Source organism: Lactuca sativa, chromosome 1 (assembly GCF_002870075.4).
Source record: "Lactuca sativa cultivar Salinas chromosome 1, Lsat_Salinas_v11, whole genome shotgun sequence".
Lineage (NCBI taxonomy): Eukaryota > Viridiplantae > Streptophyta > Magnoliopsida > Asterales > Asteraceae > Lactuca > Lactuca sativa.
In genome coordinates, this window is record NC_056623.2 from 29,776,909 (window position 1) to 29,797,976 (window position 21,068).

At 35.1% G+C, this 21,068-nt stretch overlaps 1 protein-coding gene across 1 annotated transcript; it reads left to right on the forward strand.

Annotated features, from left to right (window-relative positions):
* The first annotated feature begins 761 nt into the window (after positions 1-761).
* On the forward strand, positions 762-3,546 carry LOC111889112 (metal transporter Nramp2). Its single transcript, XM_023885251.3, has 4 exons — positions 762-1,523; positions 1,903-2,039; positions 2,117-2,769; positions 2,862-3,546. Exons 1-4 carry the CDS (start codon positions 892-894, stop codon positions 3,084-3,086), a joined length of 1,647 nt encoding a protein of 548 aa, XP_023741019.1. The 5' UTR covers positions 762-891; the 3' UTR covers positions 3,087-3,546.
* The last annotated feature ends 17,522 nt before the right edge of the window (positions 3,547-21,068 follow it).

The window sequence follows — 21,068 nt, forward strand, 5'->3', positions numbered from 1 at the left end:
GGGGGATTAGGGCTTTCCGGCGGTGTAAGGAGAGAGAGAGAGAGAGAGAGAGAGAGATCTTAATTGATAAAGGATGTGTCTGATAAGGTGACATTTTTTAACTTTAAACCTGGTAATTAGGTAGGGGTTCACCGAGTGACCCTTCATTTTTTTCATTATGACTTTTAAACCCTAAGAACATGAATTCGTAACCGGGAAAAAAAGTCATGAAAAACCATTTAAACCAATATACAAACATTATTGGGCTACAATGACAATAATCCTTTATAAAACTCATAAGGTATTTTGTGATATCAACCCCGTCCCAAAGTTGTTATAAGAACAATAAAAGTAGTTTGAGGTCAAATGAATCAAAGAAATAAATTATATCATAAATATTTAAAACATAAAAAATATATTTTTTATCTATCAATTAATCATACATTTAACAATAATATTTTAAAACATAAAAATACATACAATACATCATTTAATAATAAAGAGTTCAAAAAGAATATCGTAAGATGTTAGTCTAATAAAAAAATATTAAAATTTTTAAAAAAATAATAATAATCATCTTATGATCCTATATGATCTTACCAAAAAGAACAACGTAAAACCGGGATAATTCCTAGTTGAAATGGTATACGACCAGTATCATAATTTAATTTTGAACTTTACAATTTTTATGATTTATCTTTAAATCTTCTTATAAATATGAATAAAATAAAATAAAATAAAATAAACTTTGTTTGAAGTATCGTTTCTCACGATATACACACACGCACACATACATGAACGAGCTCTATTCGTAATCAATCTTATATTCCTTTTCCTTGTAAAAATAACAATAAACGTCTTATCTTTCAGGCTCCGGTCGTCAACTCTTCCCGCCGGCGGCGAATCTTTAAGATGATCCACGATTCTCCTCCGCCGCCTCAAGAGGAACTCAATACGGAGTCAAAATCTGAAGGCGAAGAAGAAGATCAACGCCTCCTACTAATCTCCAAATCACCCCTCCCCTTATCTACCGACACCAATCCTAACAACAATTGCACCTCGGATGACGAAGATTTTGCGTACGAGTCTCAAGAAAAGATCATAATAGACGGCTTGGATTCATATTCTGATTCAGCTGATTGCAACTCTACGCCACCGTTCTCGTGGAAGAAGCTATGGTTATTTACGGGGCCAGGGTTTCTAATGAGCATCGCGTTTCTAGATCCGGGAAACCTAGAGGGGGATCTTCAGGCTGGCGCCATTGCTGGTTACTCTCTTTTGTGGTTGTTGATGTGGGCAACGGGTATGGGTCTCCTGATCCAGCTGTTGTCCGCTCGGATTGGGGTGGCTACCGGGAAGCACCTTGCGGAGCTTTGTAGAGAGGAATATCCTAAGTGGGCTGGATTGCTGTTGTGGTTCATGGCCGAGGTAGCGTTAATTGGAGCTGACATTCAAGAAGTGATTGGCAGTGCCATTGCTATACAGATTCTTAGCAATGGGGTTCTTCCGATTTGGGTTGGAGTTATCATCACTGCTTCTGATTGGTTAGTTTTCTCCTTAACCCCATTCTTACATCTGTTTCTTTGATGTGAAAATTGAGATAGACTGCTAGAAATTAGAATTGCTATAAAGTTATGAGATTTACTATTACTCTCTCTGCTAGATCGTATAATTCGGCTTTAGAATATACATCCATTGCATTTTCAAGGGAAAATTGATGATTAACTAAGATTCTGAGAAGAACCCTGTAGAATGTGCATCTGAAACCCCAATAGAATATGAGTTGAACATAGAAAAAATAGAATGAATATGATGTAAATCTCACCATCAATCTCCTTTTCGATTCTGTTCATTGTAATCTACCAATTCCCCTTCTTGATTCTTGTTTTAACTATTGTATATTTCCATCACCTTCATCAACAGTTTCATGTTTTTACTTCTTGAGAACTATGGAGTGAGGAATTTGGAAGCTGTTTTTGCAGTTCTCATCTCAACTATGGGACTATCATTTGCATGGATGTTTGCTGATGCACAACCTAGTGGAAAAGAACTTCTAATAGGTTACATTTCTAATAACATATTTAACATTCCAACCATAATAATCAAATCACTCATCTTTATACCCCATCAATCACAGGTCTTTTGGTTCCAAAACTCAGCTCAAGAACAATTAGACAAGCAGTTGGAGTAGTAGGGTGTGTCATAATGCCTCACAATGTATTCCTCCATTCTGCTTTAGTCCAATCAAGAAAAATCGACCCAAAGAAGAAAGGAAGAGTACAAGAAGCAATCAATTACTACACAATCGAGTCATCTGCTGCACTTTTGGTTTCTTTCATGATCAATCTATTTGTGACTACTGTATTTGCTAAAGGGTTTTATGGAACTAAACAAGCTGATAGTATAGGGCTTGTGAATGCTGGACAATATCTTGAAAAGAAATATGGAGGAGGGTTTATGCCAGTTTTGTATATTTGGGGAATTGGGTTATTAGCAGCTGGACAAAGTAGTACAATCACAGGTACTTATGCTGGTCAATTTATCATGGGTGGATTTCTTAACCTTCGTTTGAAGAAATGGTTGAGGGCTTTGATAACTAGAAGTTGTGCAATTGTTCCAACTATGATTGTAGCTCTTGTTTTCAACAAATCAGAAGCTTCACTTGATGTGCTGAATGAATGGCTTAATGTTCTTCAGTCTATTCAGATCCCTTTTGCTCTTATTCCACTTTTGACCTTGGTGTCTAAAGAGGAAATCATGGGTGTCTTCAAAATTGGACCTACTTTAGAGGTATTATGATGATTCTCGTAACTGTTTTTATATCTTAAATACATAACTGTTTTTATGGGATTATATATATTTTTTTCTTGAATATGAATCAGAGAATTGCATGGAGTGTAGCTGCTTTAGTGATGGTGATCAATGGGTACCTTTTGCTTGACTTTTTTGTGGCTGAGGTCAACGGGTTCTTGTTTGGATTTTTGGCCATGACATGTACGGGGGCGTATTTGGTATTTATATTATATCTCATAAATCATGGAGATTGTCTACCTTCTATATTGTTTAGCCACTTACTCAATAAAGGGTATGCCTATATTGGAAAATAAACACCATGGCTTAATCTTCTTGTGTGCCATATAACCCCATTGACTATTGACCTTTTTCCAAATCGAAGATTGGTGTTTTTAGAAATGTTAATCCATTTTTCTATAACAATCTTCATTCGCATCAATGGGCTGTTAACAACATGATGGGTATTGATTGAAGTTTACACAACAAGAAATGAGAAGATAGTATTGACTGTTTATAGAATAACCATTGACCAAGTAAGTGTCTTGAAAAGCTTTGTTATATTTGTATTTGATTTGTGTAGAATGGGGAAAACTTGTGGAAGCAGTGGGTTTTTTTGGTAGTGTAAGTAAAATTTTAGCGAACACAAAGTAGATATGAACATTTTGGTAGGTTTGAGTATTTTGTTGTGTTGAATATGTTTCAAAGCACCTTAAATTTGCATGGGTTGTGTCAAGATTTGATTTGTTGATTATATACATGATTTAAGTTGATCTAGATGTTATTGAGTTATTATATAACATTGGATTTTGTTTTACCTTTATGTTTATACGTGATAAATAACAAATACAAATGATCTTTTATTTAATAACTTTAATAAATTAAACTACAATAATCATGTTGAAATAAAATAAAATAAAATAAAATAAAAATTGTAAAAATGTCCATGTGGTTGTTAAAATTATGTAGTTTTAGTTCAAAAAGATTTGGTGATATGTTAGTGATCTAATTTGGGATACCTTGTACCGTTTTGGTCCTAATGGTTTGACATTTTTTTTGGCTATACTCAACTTGAAATGACGATTTTTGTGGTTTTTGTCTATAGCAAACTTGAAATCATGAATTCTTTCTTAAGAGCATCTCTAACCTTAAGCTAAAAATGTCACTTTTATACTTATAAATTATATGCTCAAACCTACATTATACCTAACACTATATATAATATCGGTTTTAGTGTAACACTGTATATAGTGTTGAATTTTAGTGTAACACCAAATATAGTGTTGAATAAAGTACAATATACCTAAAATATTCTTTTTAATGTTAAATATAATGTAATGAATTAGAGGACTTTAGTGTTTACATTATCTTTTACACTGCAATTTTAGGTATAATGTAAAAAAATAGTGTTAAGGGTTGGAGATGGTTTAAGTAGTTCATTTTAATTTCTTTTAATTATTTTCTATTTATTCTAATTAAAAAAATGAAAAAAAAAATCATACCCACCCCACTCCTTCTACCCCATCCATTTCTCCCTCGTAAAGACATTTATTATTATTATTATTATTATTATTATTATTATTATTATTATTATTATTATATCCTCTCTCTCTCTCTCTCTCTCTCTCTCTCCAACATCACTGCCTGCTGCTGGACAAAACCTCCTTCCATGGTAGAAAATCCTAGCATCGCCGTCGGAAAAACGGGATCTACCATGGACACCACCGCCTATCTGTCACTACCATCCACTACCACCACCGTTCGCCACCTCCAATTCATATTGCAAAGTTGTCGTACACTACTAGATGCCAATGATCTGTTCTTTAAACATGTTGATCTATTGATCCGTACATCGAAGAAGAAGCGAGAGGTGATAAACCCTTCTAACCAAAGTTATCTTCTTTAAATCTGTCGATTTTTCGACATTCAGGTCTTCGTGTATGGTGACAAGATGGTGGAACTCGAAAAAGCTTTTGTGTTGATTTTCTCGGCAAAAGGTGTGGATGGGGGAAATGGAGGTGGTTGGCGGTGAATGGTGGTGGGGAACGGCGAGAGAGAGAGAGAGAGAGAGAGAGAGAGAGAGAGAGAGAGAGAGAGAGAGAGAGAGAGAGAGAGAGAGAGATGCAATTTTGTCTTAATTTAATTAAAGTATTTCATCAAACATTTTTGGGTCAAAACCACATAACTTTAAGGGATTTATGTAAAAAAGTTTCATTATTTTGGGAAATTTTTTAATAAAGTCCGAAAAGGTTTTTTTGTTGAACGGAAAAGTCCCGATTTTTTAACATTTTGCCCATTTAACGAAAAAGTCATTTTTTATATTTTAACAGGAAATTACAGATTATATGATTTTTCCAAAATAATGAGATTTTTCTGTTAAAAAAAAATCTTTTAAGACTTTATCAAAAAATTTTTTTTCAAAATAATTAGACTTTTCCTCACAAAACCCTAACTTTAACAACTACATGGATCTTTTTTGTAATTTTGTTAATACTAGATAACTCAAACTGAAAATAGTATTAAATTCGATCAATGGTGTATAAACAAGCATGGGACATGCTAATCGGCCAATATACCTTTAAATTCAGGCATGATTAATTCCTCTGAAAAAATAGTAATCAATTAACATATGTTGTCAATATTGGAAAAACTGATCACCGATAATAATTTGAGTGGTGATTTATATAGAACACTTTTTAGGTATACATAATCATTTATGCATTAGATGGTTGTAATATGCAACTATATAAGCTTTTTTTTTTTTTTTTTTTTTTTTCGGTTTTTATCGAATTTCAATTTAGAAAAACAATGACAATTTCAATTTGTTTCGTTTTTTTCAAATTTGATTGATGGTCGAAGCTAATTTTATGTTTTTTGAAACATAACTTTTTGGTTAACAATAAAATATAAGTTTTTGATCCGAATCTAACCTGATTTCGTATGACTTGAATCGAATATTGAATATTTTAGTAGAAAGAATCTTGATTCCGTTGCTGTTTTTCATATTAGTATGATAATCGGAGAAGACAATGACGATCAAAGAGAAATCAACGTGTCATCATCGGAATAATAACACTTCAGCCCAATTAATATCGGCCCAATGTTTTTTTTATTTAGCCTAATCCGCCCAACATTCTTTTAAATTTGATTGCAACTCATTTAATTTTTTATTGGACCTAAATACCCTAACGTTTTTAGTCTTAATCGGAGTCGGAATATATATATATATATATATATATATATATATATATATATATATATATATATATATATATATATATATATATATATATATATATATATATATATATATATATATATATATATATATATATATAGGCGTACGTTATTCTATTTAAACTAATTATTGTGTTATTGTATGCATAAATGTGGACCAATTATTTTACTTAATTTAAAAAAGTCATTAATATATATTATTAAATTAAAGATAATTGAAAAATACCATCTAATTTCATTCTAAAGGTATTTTATACAATTGAGATACATTTAAAAAAGGAAAATTCCATATTTTTTGGGATAATTAACTCTTTTGATTTTAAAATTCTAATTTTTTTAATTACTTTAAATTTTAATTATAACGTAATTTTTATAATTAACCCCGATTTATTCTGTTAGAATTATATTCTCTACGAATTATAGAATACATATTTTATTAGAATGATATTCTATAAGAATGCCAACACCGACTAATAACAAATTTTTAGATACAACTTCAAAATTTTCATTACATTCGTAAAAAAGTAAAAACTTTATATAATATTCTATGACAATGAAATACTCAGTAATAACAAATATATATATATATATATATATATATATATATATATATATATATATATATATATATATATATGTTATTCGACTTAAATATTCTAGCAGAATATATTATTACATATACTCCTATCATTCTATTGTATATTATTTTATCAGAAGAATAACTATTTTCTTGATAATCAATGAAATTAGACATTTAACGAAAATAACTGTCATGAATCAAATCATGTAAGAATAATATTCTCTGAGAATGCTTAGAATAACTTTGAAATTTGCGATCCGTTCTTCAAGCATCAACTTTTGTCAAAACAAAACCAAATTGTAGTTTAGATTCCAACAGAATTGGAATTCATGATTCCATTCCAACAGCCCCAATTTCAAGCAAGCTCCCAAACACAGGTTGCCATACAAATTAAACCAAATTAACTCAACCCTGTAATATATTAGAGAGCAATGTATTGTATTTGTACCTCTTCATTATGGGACTTCTCAAGGTAAAATGGAATTTCCAAGAAGAATTAACAATTAAAATAATTGAACAAAGCAACACCAAACCATGGCATATTTTAAGAGACAATAACATATATGCAATACCCCATGGACAAAAGTACCCTTCCAGCAATACACTGACACAATTTCAATTGGATTGATCACCTAAATACTAATTAACGACTGCTGAATTTTTCTCCAATTGAACCAGATTTTAGAGACATTTTTCTCCAAGTCAAACAGATTGTAGCGACATTCATCATGGCATACATGAGATACAAAATAATAAAACGATAAAAACTCAAACTTGAATTCAGAAAGCAAGTCCCAAAAAATTGTTAGCCAGCCAATGCTTCGTCTGTTCAGAATTTCTGCAAATTCAGGCAGTTGATTCAGGACTAATTTTGAAAGGGAGAAAGGGTCGCTGGTGCCGCTGGTGTCGAGCCAATGCCAACGAAGCCCCACCTGCTGCTACTCACTCCGATTTCAAACAGGAACTCAATCGGGATGGATGAACTGTTGGTCAATGCAAAAGTCAAAATTGGGTCGAACCGATTCCTTGTGAACATTATCAGATTTGTATGGGATGGGCTTGCAATCGTGATTGGAACTCTGTTGCAATGGGTGTGTATTTGTTCGCTATTACCGGTCCATTTGTAATCGAACATCTTTTCAATTTCCGATTGCAGATGAATGTTGCGTTTGCAATAATGTTCACAACAAATTGTTCGACCCAATTTTGCTTTTTTTTTCACTGACCATCGACCCCATCTTCTTTTTCGCAGCAGGTGAATGGGGCGAAGGAGAAGGAGGGGTTTCGATTCACCGGTGATATACGATGCTAGGGCTTTATGGGGTGAGATTATTTAGGTTAAAAAGTCAATCCCATGATTACAGGGAATATTTTTAGAAGTTACTGAACAAATTACTACATTACCCATATTTATTTATTTAATTATCTATTTTTTTATTTAATTTTGATTGGCTCATATTGATGCATACAGTAACACAATACTTAGTTTAAACATCTGAACCTATCTCTCTCTCTCTCTCTTTCTCTCTCTGTGTGTGTATATATATATATATATATATATATATATATATATATATATATGTATGTATGTATGTATACTTTCGATCTTATTGTGAGTGGTTTTAACTACTTTTGTAATTTTAATTAAGTTCAATAATCTACTATAATAAATGAATGTTTTTTTTGCCACTTGTTACACTCTTATTCAATTTGCAAAATGTTACTTTGTGGTAATTTTGAATTAATTTTTATTCCACATGTCATTTTATGGTTTTTCTATTTTATTAAATTGAGTAAATTACGGAAATCGACCCTATGGTTTGGTCAAAATTGCAAATTTGGTCCCTAACTTCTTTTTTGCACTCGGATCGTCCCTGTGGTTTGATTTTGTTGCGTTTTTTTGTCCATTACGTACATAAATTTAGGGATCAGACGTGCAATTTTGACCAAACCATAGGGACGGAAAACGCAACAAAACCAAACCACAGGGACGATCCGAATGCAAAAAATACGTTAGGGACCAAACATGTAATTTTTATCAAACCATAGGGACGATTTTAGTAATTTACTCTATTAAATTCCACAATGTATTTAAATGCAATAATAAATGCATATTAATTTTCTTAATGAACTTTTCTTTTAATTTCAAAATTACTAAATTAAAACTTTATTAATTTTCCTTATTTATTATCTAAATTATTAATTTAAATTTAAAGAAAAAAACTTTAATTTTTATAATCAATATTTTTTTTCTTATAAATTCAAACTTCTCAAATGTTTAGAATTTATGTTAGTTTTTTCTTTTAAATAAACTCATGTAATAGACGAGTCAATAATAAAGTTTCATTTATCACAACATCTAACTTGATTAGGTGAGATTAATGATAGTTACTTGTAGGTTTTCGTCATTCAAAAAAAATCTATAGTTAGCTCAACATTTTTTATGACAAATTAAATACTAGAAAGAAACTAAAGAAAAAAATATATAATAGAAACAATAGTTGCAACAATTACAATCCAGAGGTAGCCATATTTGGGCAAATTATTGGGACAACCAATCTAGTTTATAACCTCAACACCTACTACACTCCAATCAAACGCCATATGCATGTGTAATAGACTCAAACAATGCATGACCCCCTGTTTGGTTTAGCATCCTTCATGAATCAGCAACCGCAGAAACCATTTTAGTATCCGAAGGTTGGGGTAGTTAGAGAAACCCCCCACCAGATCTTAACTTTATTCCAAAGGTCAACCACAACTTCACATTTAGCAAAAATGTAATCTTCTTGCGACTCCACATCTTAGCTCGACATTTATTCAAGAGACCATATTTTAAATCTTGACCTTTTTTTTTTCAGTTATTCGAAAGGCCTTCTTTTGTTTTATATAATATGGGTCGAGCCTAGAATTCCAATACCTGCATACATTTTGACACGGTTAATATAATTAAACTAAAAGCGGCATATCCTAATTTTTCTTTCCTATATCCGCCATTAGTTTCCTTCTTGTCCTCCGTATCCGCATGTCCTGGCCCTTTGGGACTTGGTCCTGACATCTTGTTATCCGTGTCCTTATGTCCAGGCCCTTCTGGATTTGAACCTTCCATCTTGTTGTCATCGGGTCCAGTCTCATGTGCCTCGATTCCATGAGCCAAGAAACAGAATGTAATAAGAACTAGAACAAGAACGAGGGGGAGAAAATTGAGCTTTTTGGCCATTAGACTATTTATATATGTTGAATATTGATTGTTGAAAGTAATTTCAAGTTCACTTTGAAACAAAGAATATGTGGTGCATGGTATAGATACATATATTTATACGTGCATGCAAGCAAAGTGAACGAAATTTGTGCAAGCTAATGTGAGGTGTCGCATTTCTTTAGTTAGATATAAAGAACTAGCGACCTCTTACTTCAACTTCGAATTTCATCCCATCATTTTCCTATGTTTTGGGGCGATTTCAAGGTGGAAAAAAAAAATTGATGTTGGTATCAATCCCGCTTCTACCATTCCCCGTTTTTCGGAGATTGCAAATTGTAATATTTGATTTAAAAAAAAACAATGTAATTAAGTAGGTTTTTGCCTATAAATAATTTGTATAATGAATGTTATCAAACATATGGAATTTGTAAACTAGTGTGTATGAAAATAACCAAACAATTAAGTGTGTAGAAACTAGAAACTAGAAACTAGAGAGTAATAATATCAAGATAAAGTGTTTCATTTGCATGAGAAAAAATGATTGTTATTATATTTTCATGATAAAAAATAACTTATTTTCTTGTAATTATGAGTACTTGACATGCACCATCGCAACAATTTATTAATTAATTTCCTGGTTTTAATAATATATCACCTCTTTCACCATTTTGTCAAGAGGAAAATAACTCATGACAGCAATAAATTTTTGATTTTGTTCAAAAATAATTATTTTATTTTATTTTATATATCATATACCATTCAGTTTTGTTCACATACTACCTCTAAAAACACATCATGCTAGCCAACTTATATATATGAATAACACCTTGTCGCTATAGATTCCTTTTGTCGTTGATACATGTAATCATCATAGGTTAACCGAATGACGGCGACTCGTAGCCATATGTTTATTGGTATAACTTAATAAGAAATATAGGGATGCCATTTCATCATATATGTTTTATTTATAATGATAACATGTCAGTCGGTCCTTTTTCCTTTTTTCTGTTTCAGTTTTTCTCAAACACATAAATTGCACAACACTAAATCTAATAACAATTTTTTTTTGTACAAACTCAATTCAGTTATGAATAACACCTTTTCACTATAGATTCCTTTTGTCGTGGATACAAACTCAAGTGCAATGTGTTTGAATCGAGTACCAATGACATGATTCTTTGTCATAAAAATAGCTCCAACATTATCACGCTGCAACGATGGAGGATCGGGAATAGGAGCAAGCATCTAATTCAGTCAACAGTTGCTTTATCCATATTAGTTCAACAGGAGTGTAAGCCAAGGATTGATATTCTTCTTTCGTACTCGAACATGCCACAACCCGTTGCTTTCTAGATGCCCAGCGTATAAGATTCGGTCCATGGTATATGGAAAAATCATATTGAGAATAATTGTCGTATTTTTCGGATAACCTTCCTGCATCTGAATAATCCAAAAGAGATGTCTTGAAAGTAGGTGAAAAGTGTAAACAATGATCAAGTGTTCCATTGAGATAGTGTAAAATTCTCTTGAGAGCCTGCCAGTAAAGAGTAGTGGGAGAATGCATGTATTGACATACCCTGTTGACATCATATGCAATATCTGGTCGAGTGATTGTAGTGTATTGAAGGGAGGCAATAACCTGTCTATACAATCGAGGATCAGAGAAAGATGGTCCAACAAGGGTAAGTCTTGATTGAAAATCAACAGGTGCAGAGATTGATGAGGCTTTGTCCATGTTGGTTTTATGAAAAATATCCTGAATATAACCTTGTTGATTGAGGGTTACACCTGTTGAGGTACGTTTAATCTGGATACCAAGAAAAAACTCAAATCATCCAAGTCTTTGAGAGAAAATGCTTGATGAAACTGATTAATGAACCGTTGGAGCAGAACTACACTTGAACCTCTAATTATTAGATCATCCACATACACCAAGATATAAATAGTAGCAGATTTGGATAAGTGGACAAATAGAGATGTATCCGATTTGCACGCCCTAAAGCCTTGTTGTAGAAGATATGATATTAATTTTGTGAACCAAGCTCTTGGAGCTTGTTTAAAGCCATAGAATGCTTTGTGTAGATGACATACATGAGAGGGATGTTGTGAAATTTCAAACCCACGTGGCTGTTTCATGTAGAACACTTCATTTAAATCACCATTGAGAAAGGCATTGTTGATTTCCAAGTGCCGAATACACCATCCTTTAGAGACAACAAGAGAGAGAACTAGACGAATGGTGATGGGTTTAATGACAGGGCAAAAATTTTCAAAGTAGTCTACCCCTTCTTCTTGACTGAATCCTTGAGCCACTAGACGAGCTTTGTGCCGGTCAATGGTACCATCTAATTTTTTTTTTGATCCTGTACACCCATTTGCAGCCTGCAAGATTAACATTGGAGGGACACGGAACAAGTGACCACATATGATTTCTTATTAAATCATCATATTTAGATTGCATCGCATCTTGCCAACATTTAGATTGAACTACTTGGTTAAAGGTGCGAGGTTCAATAGTTAGAGTATAAGAGATTTTAGAAGAAAATGTTTTTTGTTTTAAGGAATTAGTACACGCTCTAGTAAGCATAGGATGATGTGGCTTGTCTGCTTGACGATAGTGAGTGGAAGTAGTAGTTTGTTTTGCTCTAGAGCTTACTGTGGATTGTTGGTAATTTGGAGTAGATGTTGGTAGAGAGGCTACTGGTGTGGAAGATCTGTGAATAGAGTTAACAAGAGTAAGAGGAGGTAAAGAAGGAGGGGAATAAGGAGGGGAAGGGGAAGAATGAGGGTTAATGGTAGCTTGTTCTAGAAAGGTGGTATGTGTTGAGGTAGTCGGGGAAAAAGTGGAAACAGGAAGAGGAGGAGAAGGATTTGTAGAAAATGGAAATATATCTTCATTGAAAATGACATGTCATGCAATATATATGTGCTTGGAAGGGGAATGGTAGCATAAGTGTCCTTTATGTGTGGTAATGTATCCTATGAAGACACAGGGAAAGGACCGAAAGTCAAGTTTATGTTGATTGTGTGACAACCCGAAATTTTCTATCCTATACAGTCAAACACTTCATTGAAAGTCAAACTTACTCCTACTAACTTTTAGCACAATTTAGAGTCCGTTTGAGCATTCCGAGCTATAATACATCAAAGGATTAAGTGAATAAGTGTGTCAGAAGAACTTAGAAACTGTCAAACAAGCCTTAAGCCATCAAGAGAGGAGTTTACAGCCAAGAAGACCTTGGAGTTTACGACCGTAAACTCAAGGTGGCCGTAAACCCTAGTATATATATATATATATATATATATATATATGACACTTAGTCATTTTTACTTCTTTGCTACCATTCAAAGCCCAAGAAAACGGATTCTCTCTCTAGGATCTTGAGAGTTTTGCTTCCAATCTTCAATCTAGTAAGTAAACTTTCCATTTTCAACTTGATATCCTTCCATATCTAGTGAATACACATGATTTCATCCATGAAATCTCTTATTTGGATAGATCTTCAAGTGTTCTTCAAAACACCAAGAACACACACTAGTGTTCTTGAACCTTAAACACCCAAACAAGCTTCTATATTGTAAGTACTCTTGTCCTAGCTTGTTGTATACTAGAATTAACTTGTTTATACCTTAGAAAAATCAAGAAACCTGGAATGGAATGGAGTTTACGTCCAGGGCATCTCCCAAGGCCGTAAACTCTATAAGAGGGTGCATAGATGCCTTAACTTCCTTCCTAAGGCTTGGGACTTGAACTAGAACCATTGGCAATTGAGTTAAGGACCTTAATATACGAATTAGGGGAGTTTGCCATGGGTTTACGGCCGTAAACCCACTAGGGACGTAAACCCTAGGCCGTAAACTCCATGGAGAGTAGTCCTTGGGTCGTGAATTCAATAGCAATGCCTTACAACCCTTAGAGGCAACCCTAAGTTCTTATAACACCTAAATCCAAGTGTTTTCCATGTTTTAGGGTGTTTATACTTTCTTAATTAGTGTTATAATCACTAATTAGTTACATATATATATATATATATATGTATATATATATATATATATATATATATATATATATATATATATATATATATATATATATATCTTTATATGTTAATAGGATCATTATGCGTGTTCAAGTCTTCACTTGACACCTAGCACCTTGTCCAACACTTCCATCCAATCTACTCACTACAGGTGAGTTCATACCCCTTAATCCATCCTTTTAAATGACTTTAAATGCTTTTATGGGGGGAATACAAGTAGAAAACACATAATTATAGAATCAATCACATGTGATTTATAACTTTGTTTTCAAACAACGGATTTCATATACTTCAAACTGTGTTTCAAACAATGGATTTCAGTTACTTTAAACTTTGTTATCAAACAAACTACTTTTGAATCGTTTTATAAACTGACATCAAGTCATTATTATTTATTGTTCAAAACCCTTAAATGTATTACAAAACCTCTTTCAAACTTATATATGGTTAAAAACCATATCTAGACACTTATGTATTAAGTATATATGTATTGATATGAGAGCTTTATTTCTTCTTCAGTTCCAATACCCTTGAGTAACAAAGGTGTATAAACATACTTGGACATTCAAACTACATTATAGTAAACTATAATAGGTATAGTTTAGGAGATACCAATTACTATTCCTAGTACAAGGGAACATACATGAGTCAGTTCATTCTTGAGTCTATACAAACATACTATACAAAGAGAATTACTACATACTATACGGGACTGACCATCCTACACTTGGCTGCTAGCTACAGCGGGACTTGTTCATCGACGGATGTTCTCGGTTGTACTGTTCGACGATTTACCGCGTTGTGTTTATCCTAGACAAATGGATACTATTTCAATGAATATATAACTTTCCCCATTATCTTTATTTTGTGACACATTCACATAAATGATGGGGTAGACTATATTTTGATAATAATAGTTGTTCATGGGAAAAACCTTCATTCTTACAAAGAAGCAAACCTTCAAAACAGCCGAGTCTTAGTAGAAGACTACTTTTTATACTAGTAGGAAATATGGGATTTTTTAGGGTTTTCATACTTATACAAACTTTTTCATTGAAAATTTACAAGTATTTTCATCAAAACTTTACAAATCAATGACACTAAAATACTTATGAATTCACCAGCTTAAATGTTGATCTACGCTTTCAAAATAACTTGTATTCTCAGGTCACCAGTAGACAGGTACGATGACCAGGTTTTGAGAAGACGGAGCAGTCAAGACTCATCTTTTATTTTGATTTATTATTATGGTGTCTTATTCCATAAAAGAACATATATGTATTAAAATGTTACTGTTAATGAAATGGATGATGCTGTTGCTTGTTTACTACTTTGCACTGTTGTGATACTTTACATGACGTCCTCCGCCCCAGAATGTTTCCGCCGTTCTTGGTTTTGGGGTGTGACAGATTGTAAGGACGAAAAAACAGATAACAGAGACAACCATATGTTTTTAAAAAAGGCATAATCAGGAACTTTATAGTAAAGCTTTTGATATGGTGAAAGATAGTCGAGAATGGGAGTGATTATAGAATTATGAAGATATGTTGCTTTTTTTGAATGCGTGTTCCCAGAACTAATATGGGATAGATGATTGGGCTAATAAGGTAAGTCCCTTTTCGATAATGATGCGATTTCAACGTTCAACCGCACCATTTTGTTCTTGAGTATAGGGACGCAAATACGATGGAGAATGTCTTGTGTTTGAAGATAAGTAGACATATTTCTATACTCTCCACCCCAATCAGTTTTAAGACTCTTTATGTCACAATTAAATTGAGTTTTAACCATTTGGGTAAATTGCAAGAAAGTTGAATAAAATTGAGATTTATGGGACAAGAAATAAATCCAAACAAACTTTGTGCAATAATCAATGAACAAAATGAAATATCTATTTCCATTTATTGAAAAATGGGGAGATGTTCCCTAAACATCAAAATAAACCCATTCAAAAGGTGTTTTGGAAGCAATATGAGAAGTAATAAACGATAAATGACGACTCTTGCCTAATTGACAAGAATCACAAACATTGAGTATAACGTTCCAAAAATACAGGCAAAAAATTTCATTTTTATTTATGTTATTACATAAAACCATCAGTATAAAAACATTCATAATAAAGTCTCATGTCAAAAACCAAGTGACAGTAATCCAAAACATAGGATCATAAAACCATATCAGAGCGTAATCCCCAAGGATCTCATGTGCGGAAAACATAGTGTGATGCGCTGCGATCGAGCCGGCTCCTTTCCTTTGAAAACGAAGTACCTGAAACCAAAACTGAAAACCGTAAGCACAAAGCTTAGTGAGTTCCCCCATCATACCACATACCATACAAGCACATATAACATACATACTGTCAGGCATATCTGGGTGCTCGACCTACCCCTTCGGTCCTATCGGACGAATAATGCCTAACATATCTGGGTGCTGGCCTCCCCTTCGGTCCTGTCGACTGGATACTGCCTAGCATATTTGGGTGTTGGCCTCCCCTTTGGTCCTATCGACCGGATACCGCCTAGCGTATCTGGGTGCTGGCCTCCCCTTCGGTCCTGTCGACCTGATACTGCCTAGCATATCCGGGTGCTGCCACCTCGTTATCTTTCAACCGGTAACCGGGGACTATTTCACCCCTACCACTACCACATAATATCATATCACATATATCATAATCTGGCTAGCATGGCTGGGTACTAAACTACCCCTTCGGTCCTATCGACCGGTAACCGGGGACTATTTCACCCCTACTACCACTATCACATAACATCATAACATAATAGCATATAAACATATCAAGTAGTTGCAAACCTAGATGAATATCACAAAGACAATCATCTAACATACAACTCCTACTGGTGGGCCGACATTGTGGCCGTAGACCCACCGCTACTGGAAGGTAACTCACCTCACACTGCTGAAGTCCCGTAGACACAATCTCACACTTGCTGAAGTCCCGCAGACTCAACCCTGGCTGTTGGATGACAGGTTCCCGAACTGTCTGCACCAAAACAACACCCAATTAAAAATTGGGTCCCAAGGCTTGGATAATTACTACATTACCCCATGCTTGGCTTATTTAAGCCCAAGGCCCAAAGCCAACTAGGAATCAAGCCCAACATATGGCCCAATTTTCCAAATTGGGCCTAGGCCTATACATGGTCTTATTCTAAGGCCCAACATTATATAATCATTAAGGCCCAAACTATGGCCTAATTTTCCAAATTGGGCCCAAACCCTTTACATGGGCCTTACCCTAGGCCCATTAGATTATTCTAGTCTAATTGCTTGATCTTGTATGGCCCATTTAATAACCCAATCATCAAGGCCCAAAAGAAGGGCCCAAAAATAAACCTAAGTGAAATTAGGGTTTCTCATAAAATGGTGATTAGGGTTAAGTTTCCTACTTAACCCATTAAGGACTTAATCCTCTAAGGACTTAATCCATTAAGTCCAATATCGCTTAGATTAATCTTTGCAAATGATTGTTATTTAATATCTCAAGTTATTAAATAATTTCCCGTGTGTCCCGATTATCCCAAATTAGGGTTTCATTGCATTAGGGTTTCCAACCCATCTTAGCCCAATAGGCCCAAAATCAAGTCCTTAAGCCCATTAGGGTCCATTAAGCCCATTAGACACATGCTTGGGATTTAATGTTAATTAGGGCTTCATTGGGACCATTAGGGTTTTAAGCACCCCAAACGAATCGATCACGACGAGGCAAAGCACACCGCCACCTGACACGTCAGCCGGTGGCGGCAGGAGGCGGTAGCCACCACCCTAAGGTGGTGGTTTTCAATTTCTTTATTATACTTTAGCTAATTACAATTTACAATGCCTTAACCAAAAAAATAAACACACTAACTACATAAACACACACAATGGTGGTTTATGGCGGCAACCACCATCTCACGGTGGTGGCAGTGGCGGCTCTTATGATTTCCGGCCAAACAAACCACCCCATTTCACTGAAATAAACACACACAAACACTCTTTTGCCTGAAACAGCAGCACAGCCACCCACCTGGTGGCATACGAGGCAGAGAAGGCGCTAGATGGCGGCAGTTTGCGAAGGCAGCGACAGTTAACGGCGGTAGGCAGCAGCATACAACGAAAGGTGGCCTTCAGTAGCTCGTTTCCGGTGACAGCAAGCTAACAGCCACACGAGTCTTGAAGCAACATCACACACCCACACGAACCCAACTTCACGAGGCCACAAACTCAGCCACCATTTCGCGGTGGTAGGTGGCTAATGGAGGGCGTCGGCGAGATGTAGCGATCTTCTGAACGACAGCAAGAAAGCAGCAAGATCCGACAGTCACGTCGTTGACCCGTTCTCGCACGAAGAAAGTAGTTGTGACATTCGGCGGTGGCGGTAACAACAATAAAACAGTGGCAAGTGGCATCTCCCGGCTCCGTCGTCAACTGATATGACGGTTGCTCCCATCTCCTGCCGATCCTCAATGTTTCCGATGACGAGAACTACTCTGATGATTCTAGGTGGTCGGAAAAGCGAACAAGGTGAATGGTGGCGGCGCCTGAGACGAAGAGATGAGAGTAGTGGCGGCCGACAATTCTTTTAGGGCTAGGGTTTAGAATGTGTCATCGCAACATATATATACCTGGACATTTTACAAATTTCCCATAATTACACTTTTGGTCCCTCCCCATGGGATATTATCAAATTTAATCCAATATTTACAATTTAAACCATGAATATTAAAATCTATTACAACTTAGGTGCAAAATTTACCAATTTAACCCCTGCTTCCATAATTCTTCACAAATTCGATTCCTAATTTACCAAACAACCCCTTAGCCCCAAAATCTCTTCAAATGAAGTCCCAGAAGTTACCATTTAGTTCCCGCCTTCATAAATAATTATAAAATGAGTCCGAAACTTATACTTTTAACCCCCAACTTCTGAATTGTGCCAATTAACTCCTCGAAACCAACACCCTGCATATATAATTATTTGTTTTTGGGCTACGAGCCATTAATTAATTAATTTATTTATTTAATAAATAAACGGGGTTTTACATTGAGAAAATTATTTGATGAAGTAGAAAGCTTGAACAAAGATAATAGTCGTCTGAGAAAGGGAGCATAGGGATGTGCCAGCCTCTTGTGCCAACCATGGAGAGAAGTCCGCACACCTGTGAGAGCCATGATGAATGTAGAGTGGTTTTGGATAATAGGTAAACGATAAAAACCATGCTTAACGTCCCCTTTGAGGAGTGTTTTGCCCTGAAAGGACTTGACAAAGCAGTGAGATGGCCACAATTCCATGCAAACATTATTGTCATTGGTTAATTTAAAGATACCGATGAGATGTTTAGTAATGTGTGGAAAAATTAAAACAGATGGCAATTTAAGATTAGGATACAAGAACGATGAGCCTATGTGAGAAATTGAAAAGTGGTTAACATTTCTAACTTGCAGCTTGTCAGTACCCTTGTATTCTTCTGCAAGATTCAATTTCTGAAAATAAGGAACAACATGATATGTAGCTTCAGTATCGAAATACAAGGAGGGATCAACAACCGTTGACAAACTGTGATGATGAGTCAGTGTAACATCCCGACTCCGAGGTATGAATTTCAAGAATTTTTATACATCATTTAAGACCTACTCGATGAGTTGGAGGCCCTAACTCGTCGTGTAGAAACTGACCAGGTTGCGTGGTTTATGGAACCTACTCGACGAGTTGGAGGACCCCAACTCGACGAGTCGAGGCTATGCATGAAGACCCTAATTTTTAGGGTTTGCACTCTATTTAAAGGACCTTTAGTCCCCCTCACCAGCCTCCCTTATCAGTTTACAGTCCAGAGAAACCCTAATCGATCTAACCTTCCATTTTGAGAGTGTGTAAGGCTAAAAAGTGTGTGTTTGGTTCATTTCTTGAAGAAGCTTGAAGTGGTGAGTGCATAACTGAAGGAAGGGGCTGTAGATCCGACTTTTGCATTATTGTAGCAGTCATCTTGAGGTATAATGCTGCTACCTTGACCTTTCATTGGTTAGATCTCCTATCATGAAAGAAAATGGTCCCTTTTGGTACACCTTGGAGTCATTCTCGGATTTGGGCTTGTCATGAGGACATGGCTTTAGATCTAAACCCCTTTAGGCCTCCTTAGCCCTAAAGACTCAAGCTTTGTCAAGATTTGGCCAACTTCCATGCCCTAAACTTCTTATTTAGCTTTGTATTGGTGTTTTGATCCCTTTTATGCCTTCATGCACGTAAAGTTAGCAACTTTACGTGGTATCTTAGTCCTAAGAGGCTAGATCTGTAGTTTGGGGCCTTGGAGTCGATTGGAAAGGGCTAAACATGTTAAGACAGGAAAACTTAACGAGTTTCTTAGCCAACTTGATGAGTTGGATAAGTTTTCTCACTTTCTGGATTTTGAGTGAACTCGGCGAGTTGGTGAGATAACTCGACGAGTTGATTAAGGCTTTCCCGATCTTCTGGACACGACATGGACTCGACGAGTTGTTTGGTAACTCGGCGAGTTGAATCGAGTTTTCATGATTTTTGAGTTCTAAATGAACTCGATGAGTCAGTAAGTTGCACTCGACGAGTTGGGTCAACGTGGACTGTTGACCTTGACCGTTGACTTTAAATTTGACCATGGTTGACCAAGTTTGACTTCTGGGGGTATTTTGGTAATTTGGGATTCTAATGGAATCAGTCGTATGGGGATTACAGGCAGTTGAGTTTGGAGCTGAGAGTTGGGGTTTGATCTTCTTGATTCAACACTACTTGTGAGGTGAGTTTTCCTCACTATACTAACAGGGTCAAAGGCACCAATGCTGACCCTTTTTAGATTGTTATCCTGGTTATCGCATGATAACATGCTTAGTGATTTTTGATGGGTTTTTGGTCATAAGACATCCTATGTGGTCATACAAACCCTAATGCTTGGATCTAGGTTTCTCTATTGTACATGCTTTGAACCCAAGACTATAAACCCTAATTCTAGCATATGGAAATCAATATTAACATATAATTAGGTTTAAGATATTACCTTGATTGTTATGTAGCAATAACAATCCTAATTCCTCCTTGAATTAGCTTTGGGAGGCTTAGAGTCACAAGTGTCACTCCTCTAATGGCTTACAAACACCATAAGCAAGTGGAGAAGGTATAAAGAGAGAGGAGAGGTGTTAGAATTCGTCCCTAGAGCTTCTTGGGAAGGGTTAGACGAATTCATGTGCCTTAGAGGGTTTATATAGGTGTAAAGAT

What these genes read in the sequence shown, in the direction of transcription:
- LOC111889112 (XM_023885251.3), top strand. Translation starts at nt 892, where the DNA reads ATGATCCACGATTCTCCTCCGCCGCCTCAAGAGGAACTCAATACGGAG. An exon ending in TGGAAAAGAACTTCTAATAG is followed by an intron (nt 2,040 to 2,116) that starts GTTACATTTCTA and finishes CATCAATCACAG; the next exon opens with GTCTTTTGGTTCCAAAACTC. An exon ending in AAATTGGACCTACTTTAGAG is followed by an intron (nt 2,770 to 2,861) that starts GTATTATGATGA and finishes AATATGAATCAG; the next exon opens with AGAATTGCATGGAGTGTAGC.